General features: G+C 37.8%; 1 protein-coding gene across 2 annotated transcripts in view; it reads left to right on the top strand.

The window, feature by feature from the left end:
* Positions 1–11,963, top strand: part of LOC128698271 (cytokine receptor-like factor 3) — a 335,991-nt gene that overhangs the window by 242,664 nt on the left and 81,364 nt on the right. For both annotated transcript variants that reach the window (XM_070098681.1, XM_070098680.1), the window contains exon 6: positions 4,583–4,826. In XM_070098681.1, the coding sequence (XP_069954782.1) occupies positions 4,583–4,826 (244 nt within the window). The remainder of the gene's footprint in view (positions 1–4,582; positions 4,827–11,963) is intronic.

The raw sequence follows: 11,963 nt of genomic DNA on the forward strand, positions 1-11,963 counted from the left end.
GGAATATTGTGAAGTAGATTAGTCCATTTCAGACCCCCAAACATACACGTACAAACGCACTTACATAAATACACTTACATAATTGGTCGCATTCGGAGGTGATCGTTATGCGGGGGTCCACTGTATTATCATGTATATCTCTCTCCTCCGCTCCAGTGAATACATGTTCTAGACTTGTAGACATTCGAAGTAGTTTAGGTGCTTTACAGGCTCAGTGTGAGCTGTAAACGATCTCTGTATTTGTTCCAGCTCCGATATTTCTCCTGCTTTGAACGGGGCCATCAGCACTGAGCAACATTCTAAGGGAGGGAGCACTAGAGATTTGAAGAGTGTCACCATTGGCATTATTTCCCTTGTTTTGAAAGTCATCTTCCTGGCTGTCATGATCTTTGTCTTGTTATGGTCTTTAAAAGAAAGGTCCACTGACATAATTATTCCCAAGTCTTTTACGTGTTCCTTACGTTGTATTTGGTGACCCTCTTGAGTTTTGTATATAGTGTTCCTTTTGAGTTCTTCATTCTTTTCGTACCTAAGCAGCTGGAACTTATCACCATTGAACGTCATGTTGTTCTCCACTGCCCACTGGAAAACCCTGTTTATGTCTTCTTGTACTTTTTCAGTGTCTTCTACCGTAGTGACTTTCATGCTTATGTTAGTGTCATCTGCGAATGATGATACAAAAGTGTGACAGGTGCTTCTGTCTGTCTGCTATGAGGATGAGAAACGGCAGAGGTGCCAGGACAGTGCCTTGGGGCACTGAGTGTTTGACCTCGCTGATGCTGGATCTTGCCCTGTTCACTACTACTTTTTGTGTTTTTTGGGTTAGGAAACTGAAAATCCATCTGCCTACCTTCCCCATAATGCCCATGGCCTTCATTTTGTTATCACTCCATGATCGCATTTGTCAAACGCCTTTGCAAAATCTGTGTATATCACATCTGTGTTTTGGTCGTCTTCCAATGCCTCTGTAATTCTGTCGTAATGGTTCAGCAGCTGTGACAGGCATGATCGTCCTGCTCTAAAACCATGCTGATTTGGGTTATGTTGGTTGTGCTGGTCCATGAAATTTGTAATCTGCCATCTCATCACTCCTTTGAAGATTTTTATGATGTGAGAGGTTAGGGCTACTGGTCTGTAATTTTTTGGTAGTGCTCTACTACCTCCCTTATTCAAAGGAGCTATGTCTGCACTCTTTAAGGCCTCTGGTATTTCACTTAGATCTAAGCGCTTTCTCCAAAGAATACTGAGGGCTCGTGCTAGTGGTACTTTGCACTTCTTTATAAATAGAGCATTCCATGAATCTAGTCCAGGTGCTGAGTGAGTGGGCACGTTTTCCATTTCTTTTTTGAAAACTACGGGATTTGTACAAATGTCAGTTAGTTGGTCTGTGTGGCCTTCTTCTGGAGTGAAAAGTATTTCTGCATTTTCTACCTTGCCATCATTTAGTGGGATGCTGAACACTGACTTGTACTGTTCTTTTAGGATTTCACTCGTTTCCTGTTCATCGTCAGTATATGAATCTCCTCTCAGTAGTGGTCCAATTCTACAGGTAGTTCTTAGCTTGGATTTTGTGTAGGAATGGAAATATTTTGGGTTTCTTGCAATATCCTGTATGGCTCTTTGTTCCCTTTGTATTTCTTCCGTGAGGTACGACATCCTAAGTTTTTGCTCTAATTCAGTGATCTCTCAGCTAAGTCCGTCTATCCTCTGTCATAGCATATTTGTGTTTTTAAGCAATTCAGTAACCTGTTTTCTTCTGTGCCATCTCTTATGCTCTCTCTCTATATCTGATCTTCTGGGTTTCGTCAATGGTATGTGCTTCTTACATACCATGTATGCTCACACAAACCTGCTGGATATCCAAACCCTCAACACTAAAAAACGTCCTGTATTCCTTTCTCCAACTTTTCCTGGGACAACCCTACTCCTTCCACCCCAGATACATACATCCTCCTAGTCATCCTGTTTTGCTCTAACCCCTCTGTATATCCAAACCACCTCAATAATTTCCCCTCAGCCCTCTAATCTCCAAGCTCCAAATTCTGTGCAAAATATTCATGCCACACATTGCCCTCAAATATGACATCTCCATGCCTCCAGCTCCCTTCCCCCCCCACTTCAATGTTTAAAACCCACATTTCACACTCGTATAATTGTATTCACCGGTGCTCCAGCCCCTACCCCTTACTCTGTGTAACTTTTGATGCCCTGCTGACTGTGAGTGGATCCCATTTTGATGGTTTGCCTGTGGCTTATGCCCTTCTGCATTAGTCATGGTTTTTATAACTACCAAGGTTCTTGTAGGGACCTTGGGAAAGTTTAAGGAATCTTTTGACAATGTAATGGGGTTTTTAATTGATGCCGACTATTTTAAGTTGGTATGATAGTATTCACTTGTGTCTAGCATTTATGTTAGTTGCTTTTATTGTTTATTCATTTTATATATACGGTCAAAGTGCTCCAAGAATAACACAACTACCTGCCAAACCCATATAACAGTGTTGGTACCACTGTACACTAGAGTACATTTCCCATTCTGCCTTCATGGATAAGTTCTTTGTCTCCACAGATGCCTAAATGCACCACCCACCTTTTCCTCACATTAAAGCCATTTATTGGGCAAGCCCTAAAATACATATGATCACTAAAAAAAATTGTTAGGAATGTACTACAAGTAATTCTAAGGTATTTTTATTAAAGAAATTGTTTTGAAAAAATTATTGTGCTGCTGCAATTTATAATTGAAGTGATCCAATATGACCAGCTGCCAGATTCTCCAGACAATTTTTTCATTAAAATAATAATTAAATTTTCTTAAAATGTAAAATAAAATGCCCTGTACAACTTCTATGATCTTTATTGATAAAAGTAAGAAAACTAACATATTTTCTCAGGTATTCTTATGTCTCATTGCAAAATGGACTTCTTCATAAAAAAACTTATTCTAAAAGACCCTATACAGGAAAAAGACTCTTATACAACTACATTACTTTGCAAAAACATCTAAAGCAGTTCCTTGATTAATTCAGGCAGAGGTGCACCTTGTACACTGTACATGCAATATTGGTCTTCATAAGATTGGTTTTTATTGCTGCACTGCTTACACATCTGCCTCTTCTTTACATACACTGGACAGTGGAATTGGGTATAGTCATACATCACACTGTTATCTGGAGGGATAGCATGTTGTCCTTGAACAGCAGGAGGCATCACAAATGATGCTAGTTTAGATTGGATTGGTAAATTATGAGGTTGTTGATACTTGCAAATTGAGATAAGGTCAGTCTAAAAGTTTTTAGATTTTTGCAAGGCTCATCCAGGACAGTACAGTCACACCTATAGCAAAGCCCAACATTCACAATGCAGACTGCAACAACATATGCAAAGAGGCAAAGGTACGATCATATTGATTTCATGGGAGTTTTTTGAAGATGAAATATGTAATTTTTATCAGTAGCTCCTGTGTGAGTATTGCTTTTCTCACATAGAGGGGTTACTGATAAAAATGTGATACAGTTTAATGGAGAATTAGCATAGTGACAACTTAAATAAAGGGAAACCAGTACAATATTTACAGTTTGTATGATCACATCACACTAATGTTATCTTGTGTTTTGAGTTAGTCAGTGACATGTGCATATTGAAATTGAAAAGTTTTTTTTTTTTTTTTTAACTCACTGGCCATCTCTATCCAAGGTAGTGTGACCTGAAAAAAGAAGCAGCACTTTCACCATCATTCATTCACTCCATCTTCCAAGAAGTGTGTTTATATCACAGTTTATATAAATCTCCAAATTGCAACATTCACACCCCTCCTTCAGAGTGCAGGCATAGTACTTCCTGCTTCCAGAATTTTTCATAAGTGTTAATTTGCTCACATTCTAACATCACGTCAAATCATAACCACTTGCCTCCACTCCCATCTAACTTGCTCATTTGAGCATGTTGGATGTGCAAGCCCATAGACTCAAAACTTCCCTTACCCCTCTCCCTCCAACCCTTCTGGAATGACACCTACCCCTCCTTCCTTCCACCTCACATATATACACCCTCATAGTCACCCTATTTTTTTCCTTCCTCTCTAAATGCCCCAACCAACTCAACAACTTCTCTGACCTCTAAATAATACTTTTGGTGACCCACACCTTTTAATTTTCAAGCTCCAAATTCTCTGCATAATATTCACACCACGTATTGCCTTCGAACATGACATCTCTACTACCTCCATCCTCCTCCTCTTTACTACGACATTTAAAACCCATGTTTCATACCTGTATAGCAATGTTAGTATCAATATGCTCTGATGTGACAACTGCAGTGGGGCCTTTCACAGTCAAAAGACTCGTGTAAGATATCTGGCCGATAGTTAAAATGATTAGTGGGGCAGTAGTAATTAGTCTGCCTCCTCCCTATGTGGATGGCAAGTTGATTCCCATGAAATTCTTCCTTCATGTTTATATATTCATGATTTTGCATGAATTTAAAAATTTTTTCAAGAATTAAATAATTGTGTCAAAATATTATTTGGTCTAACATAAAAGATGGCCATTTCTTGTAGGTAACACACTCCTACATATTTCAGGTTGACGAAGATGTGTCTGATGATGGATTGGAATTTTGTTTTGAATGTAGCAACACAGGTGCCACTGATCATCATACTGCGATATTCCACACAAAGTACGTTGGACCTGATTACTCCTTTCTGCTGCGTGACCTCAGGGCTGGAGAATCCTACTTGCTGAGAGTGGCGTCAAGGAGGGAGGGTGCCAAGTGCTTTGGACCTTGGAGCTTGGTACAGTCAGCTGTAACAAACATCCCCCATTTCAGTAAGTTTTTGTAATGTTGTTGAATTCAAATTCAAATACTGTACAGGTCCACCATCACAAATCCGGCAATCAGTTATTCGGTTCCTTCAGTTATTCGGCACTAATTTTGGCTAGCATAATTTCAAATTTCCAGGCTTGCCACACCAACCTGCTGGTACTGTTTGGTGGCGCTACTTGCTGCACAAGTCATTCTAATTTCTTTTTTTCCATTTGGTTTCTTTTTCTGTCTCATAAACACGCTAGATAACGGGGATATCTTGCTACTCCTACTTACACTTTGGTCACACTTCACAGACACACACATGCATATATATATATATATATATATATATATATATATATATATATATATATATATATTATATATATATATATATATATATATATATATATATATATATATATATATATTATATATATATATTATATATATATATTATATATATATATCTATATATATATTATATATATATAATATATATTATATATATATTATATATATATATATTATATATATTATATATATATAATATATATTATATATATATTATATATATATATATTATATATATTATATATATAATATATAATATATATATATTCTATATAAAATATATATATTATCTATATATATATATATATATATATATATATATATATATATATATATATATATATATATATATATATAATATATATATATATAATATATATATTATATATTATATATATATATATATATATATATATATATATATATATATATATATAATTTTTTCAACAAGTCGGTCGTCTCCCACCGAGGCAGGGTGACCCAAAAAGAAAGAAAATCCCCAAAAAGAAAATACTTTCATCATCATTCAACACTTTCACCACACTCACACATTATCACTGCTTTTGCAGAGGTGCTCAGAATATAACAGTTTAGAAGCATATACGTATAGAGATACACAACATATCCCTCCAAACTGCCAATATCCCAAACCCCTCCTTTAAAGTGCAGGCATTGTACTTCCCATTTCCAGGACTCAAGTCCGACTATATGAAAATAACCGGTTTCCTTGAATCCCTTCACTAAATATTACCCTGCTCACACTCCAACAGATCGTCAGGTCCCAAGTATCATTCGTCTCCATTCACTCCTATCTAACACGCTCATGCACGCTTGCTGGACTTCCAAGCCCCTCACCCACAAAACCTCCTTTACCCCCTCTTTCCAACCCGTTCGAGGACGACCCCTACCCCTCTTTCCTTCCCCTATAGATTTATATGCTTTCTATGTCATTCTACTTTGATCCATTCTCTCTAAATGACCAAACCACCTCAACAACCCCTCTTCTGCCCTCTGACTAATGCTTTTATTAACTCCACACCTTCTCCTAATTTCCACACTCCGAATTTTCTGCATAATATTTACACCACACATTGCCCTTAGACAGGACATCTCCACTGCCTCCAACCGTCTCCTCGCTGCTGCATTTACCACCCAAGCTTCACATCCATATAAGAGTGTTGGTACTACTATACTTTCATACATTCCCTTCTTTGCCTCCATAGATAACGTTTTTTGACTCCACATATACCTCAACGCACCACTCACCTTTTTTCCCTCATCAATTCTATGATTAACCTCATCCTTCATAAATCCATCCTCCGACACGTCAACTCCCAAGTATCTGAAAACATTCACTTCTTCCATACTCCTCCTCCCCAATTTGATATCCAATTTTTCTTTATCTAAATCATTTGATACCCTCATCACCTTACTCTTTTCTATGTTCACTTTCAACTTTCTACCTTTACACACATTCTCAAACTCCTCCACTAACCTTTGCAATTTTTCTTTAGAATCTCCCATAAGCACAGTATCATCAGCAAAAAGTAACTGTGTCAATTCCCATTTTGAATTTGATTCCCCATAATTTAATCCCACCCCTCTCCCGAACACCCTAGCATTTACTTCTTTTACAACCCCATCTATAAATATATTAAACAACCATGGTGACATTACACATCCCTGTCTAAGACCTACTTTTACCGGGAAGTATTCTCCCTCTCTTCTACACACCCTAACCTGAGCCTCACTATCCTCATAAAAGCTCTTTACAGCATTTAGTAACTTAACACCTATTCCATATACTTGCAACATCTGCCACATTGCTCCTCTATCCACTCTATCATATGCCTTTTCTAAATCCATAAATGCAATAAAAACTTCCCTACCTTTATCTAAATACTGTTCACATATATGCTTCAATGTAAACACTTGATCTACACATCCCCTACCCACTCTGAAACCTCCTTGTTCGTCCGCAATTCTACATTCTGTCTTACCTCTAATTCTTTCAATTATAACCCTACCGTATACTTTTCCTGGTATACTCAGTAAACTTATTCCTCTATAATTTTTACAATCTCTTTTGTCCCCTTTCCCTTTATATAAAGGGACTATACATGCTCTCTGCCAATCCCTAGGTACCTTCCCCTCTTTCATACATTTATTAAACAAAAGTACCAACCACTCCAACACTATATCCCCCCCTGCTTTTAACATTTCTGTCATGATCCCATCAGTTCCAGCTGCTTTACCCCCTTTCATTCTACGTAATGCCTCATGTACCTCCACCACACTTACAGTCTGCTCTTCTTCACTCCTAAAAGATGGTATACCTCCCTGGCCAGTGCATGAAATTACCGCCTCCCTTTCTTCCTTAACATTTAAAAGTTCCTCAAAATATTCTCGCCATCTACCTAATACCTCCCTCTCCCCATCTACTAACTCCCCTACTCTGTTTTTAACTGACAAATCCATACTTTCCCTAGGCTTTCTTAACTTGTTTAACTCACTCCAAAATTTTTTCTTATTTTCATTAAAATTTCTTGACAGTGCCTCTCCCACTCTTTCATCTGCTCTCCTTTTGCACTCTCTCACCACTCTCTTCACCTTTCTTTTACTCTCCATATACTCTGCTCTTCTTATAACACTTCTGCTTTGTAAAAACCTCTCGTAAGCTACCTTTTTCTCTTTTATCACACCCTTTACTTCATCATTCCACCAATCACTCCTCTTTCCTCCTGCCCCCACCCTCCTATAACCACAAACTTCTGCCCCACATTCTAATACTGCATTTTTAAAACTATTCCAACCCTCTTCAACCCCCCCCACTACTCATCTTTGCACTAGCCCACCTTTCTGCCAATAGTCGCTTATATCTCGCCCGAACTTCCTCCTCCCTTAGTTTATACACTTTTACCTCCCTCTTACTTGTTGTTGCCACCTTCCTCTTTTCCCATCTACCTCTTACTCTAACTGTAGCTACAACTAAATAATGATCCGAGATATCAGTTGCCCCTCTATAAACATGTACATCCTGGAGCCTACCCATCAACCTTTTATCCACCAATACATAATCTAACAAACTACTTTCATTACGTGCTACATCATACCTTGTATATTTATTTATCCTCTTTTTCATAAAATATGTATTACTTATTACCAAATTTCTTTCTACACATAGCTCAATTAAAGGCTCCCCATTTACATTTACCCCTGGCACCCCAAAATTACCTACTACTCCCTCCATAACATTTTTACCCACTCTCACACTTGATTCAAAACTCCCCACACATTCACTCAACATTTCCCAGAATCTCTCTCTCTCCTCTACACTTCTCTCTTCTCCAGGTGCATACACGCTTACTATAACCCACTTTTCACATCCAATCTTTATTTTACTCCACATAATCCTTGAATTTATACATTTGTAGTCCCTCTTTTCCTGCCATAGCTTATCCTTCAACATTATTGCTACTCCTTCTTTAGCTCTAACTCTATTTGAAACCCCTGACCTAATCCCATTTATTCCTCTCCATTGAAACTCTCCCAACCCCTTTAGCTTTGTTTCACTTTATATATATATATATATATATATATATATATATATATATATATATATGTATATATATTCTTCTTTCTTTTTTTCAATGTACCAGCCGTATGTCACCGAGGTGGGGTGGCCCAAAAGGAAAAACGAAAGTTTCTCCTTTTAAATTTAGTAATATATACAGAAGGGGTTACTAGCCCCTTGCTCTCGGCATTTAAGTCGCCTCTTACGACACGCATGGCTTACGGAGGAAGAATTCTGTTCCACTTCCCCATGGACAACAGAAGAAATAAAGAAGAACAAGAGCTATTTAGAAAAAGGAGAAAAACAAACAAACAAACAAACAAACATTATATATATTTATATATATATATATATATATATATATATATATATATATATATATATATATATATATATATATATATATATATATATATATATATATATATATATATATATATAATGTTTGTTTGTTTGTTTGTTTGTTTTTCTCCTTTTTCTAAATAGCTCTTGTTCTTCTTTATTTCTTCTGTTGTCCATGGGGAAGTGGAAAAGAATATTTCCTCCGTAAGCCATGCGTGTCGTATGAGGCGACTAAAATGCCGGGAGCAATGGGCTAGTAACCCCTTCTCCTGTAGACATTTACTAAAAAAGAGAAGAAGAAAAACTTTATAAAACTGGGATGCTTGAATGTGCGTGGATGTAGTGCGGATGACAAGAAACAGATGATTGCTGATGTTAGAAATGAAAAGAAGTTGGATGTCCTGGCCCTAAGAGAAACAAAGCTGAAGGGGGTAGGGGAGTTTCGGTGGGGGGAAATAAATGGGATTAAATCTGGAGTATCTGAGAGAGTTAGAGCAAAGGAAGGGGTAGCAGTAATGTTGAAGGATCAGTTATGGAAGGAGAAAAGAGATAATGAATGTGTAAATTCAAGAATTATGTGGATTAAAGTTAAGGTTGGATGCGAAAAGTGGGTCATAATAAGCGTGTATGTACCTGGAGAAGAGAGGAATGTAGAGGAGAGAGAGAGAGAGATTTTGGGAGATGTTAAGTGAATGTATAGGAGCCTTTGAACCAAGTGAGAGAGTAATTGTGATAGGGGACCTGAATGCTAAAGTAGGAGAAACTTTTAGAGAGGGTGTGGTAGGTAAGTTTGGGGTGCCAGTTGTAAATGATAATGGGAACCCTTTGATTGAACTTTGTATAGAAAGCGGTTTAGTTAAAGGTAATAAGGAAAAGAGGAAAAATAAGTATACAAGATATGATGTAGGGCGAAATAACAGTAGTTTGTTGGATTATGTATTGGTAGATAAAAGACTGTTGAGTAGACTTCAGGATGTACATGTTTATAGAGTGGCCACAGATATATCAGATCACTTTCTAGTTGTAGCTACACTGAGAGTAAAAGGTAGATGGGATACAAGGAGAATAGAAGCATCAGGGAAGAGAGAGGTGAAGGTTTATCAACTAAAAGAGGAGGCAGTTAGGGTAAGATATAAACAGCTATTGGAGGATAGATGGGCTAATGAGAGCATAGGCAATGGGGTCGAAGAGGTATGGGGTAGGTTTAAAAATGTAGTGTTAGAGTGTTCAGCAGAAGTTTGTGGTTACAGGAAAGTGGGTGCAGGAGGGAAGAGGAGCGATTGGTGGAATGATGATGTAAAGAGAGTACTAAGGGAGAAAAAGTTAGTATATGAGAAGTTTTTACAAAGTAGAAGTGATGCAAGGAGGGAAGAGTATATGGAGAAAAAGAGAGAGGTTAAGAGAGTGGTGAAACAATGTAAAAAGAGAGCAAATGAGAGAGTGGGTGAGATGTTATCAACAAATTTTGTTGAAAATAAGAAAAAGTTTTGGAGTGAGATTAACAAGTTAAGAAAGCCTAGAGAACAAATGGATTTGTCAGTTAAAAATAGGAGAGGAGAGTTATTAAATGGAGAGTTAGAGGTATTGGGAAGATGGAGGGAATATTTTGAGGAATTGTTAAATGTTGATGAAGATAGGGAAGCTGTGATTTCGTGTATAGGGCAAGGAGGAATAACATCTTGTAGGAGTGAGGAAGAGCCAGTTGTGAGTGTGGGGGAAGTTCGTGAGGCAGTAGGTAAAATGAAAGGGGGTAAGGCAGCTGGGATTGATGGGATAAAGATAGAAATGTTAAAAGCAGGTGGGGATATAGTTTTGGAGTGGTTGGTGCAATTATTTAATAAATGTATGGAAGAGGGTAAGGTACCTAGGGATTGGCAGAGAGCATGCATAGTTCCTTTGTATAAAGGCAAAGGGGACAAAAGAGAGTGCAAAAATTATAGGGGGATAAGTCTGTTGAGTATACCTGGTAAAGTGTATGGTAGAGTTATAATTGAAAGAATTAAGAGTAAGACGGAAAATAGGATAGCAGATGAACAAGGAGGCTTTAGGAAAGGTAGGGGGTGTGTGGACCAGGTGTTTACAGTGAAACATGTAAGTGAACAGTATTTAGATAAGGCTAAAGAGGTCTTTGTGGCATTTATGGATTTGGAAAAGGCGTATGACAGGGTGGATAGGGGGGCAATGTGGCAGATGTTGCAAGTGTATGGTGTAGGATGTAGGTTACTGAAAGCAGTGAAGAGTTTTTACGAGGATAGTGAGGCTCAAGTTAGAGTATGTAGGAAAGAGGGAAATTTTTTCCCAGTAATAGTAGGCCTTAGACAAGGGTGTGTGATGTCACCGTGGTTGTTTAATATATTTATAGATGGGGTTGTAAGAGAAGTAAATGCGAGGGTCTTGGCAAGAGGCGTGGAGTTAAAAGATAAAGAATCACACACAAAGTGGGAGTTGTCACAGCTGCTCTTTGCTGATGACACTGTGCTCTTGGGAGATTCTGAAGAGAAGTTGCGAGATTGGTGGATGAATTTGGTAGGGTGTGCAAAAGAAGAAAATTAAAGGTGAATACAGGAAAGAGTAAGGTTATGAGGATAACTAAAAGATTAGGTGATGAAAGATTGAATATCAGATTGGAGGGAGAGAGTATGGAGGAGGTGAACGTATTCAGATATTTGGGAGTGGACGTGTCAGCAGATGGGTCTATGAAAGATGAGGTGAATCATAGAATTGATGAGGGAAAAGAGTGAGTGGTGCACTTAGGAGTCTGTGGAGACAAAGAACTTTGTCCTTGGAAGCAAAGAGGGGAATGTATGAGAGTATAGTTTTACCAACGCTCTTATATGGGTGTGAAGCATGGGTGATGAATGTTGCAGCGAGGAGAAGGCTGGAGGCA

The sequence above is a fragment of the Cherax quadricarinatus genome, chromosome 63, assembly GCF_038502225.1.
Source record: "Cherax quadricarinatus isolate ZL_2023a chromosome 63, ASM3850222v1, whole genome shotgun sequence".
NCBI lineage: Eukaryota > Metazoa > Arthropoda > Malacostraca > Decapoda > Parastacidae > Cherax > Cherax quadricarinatus.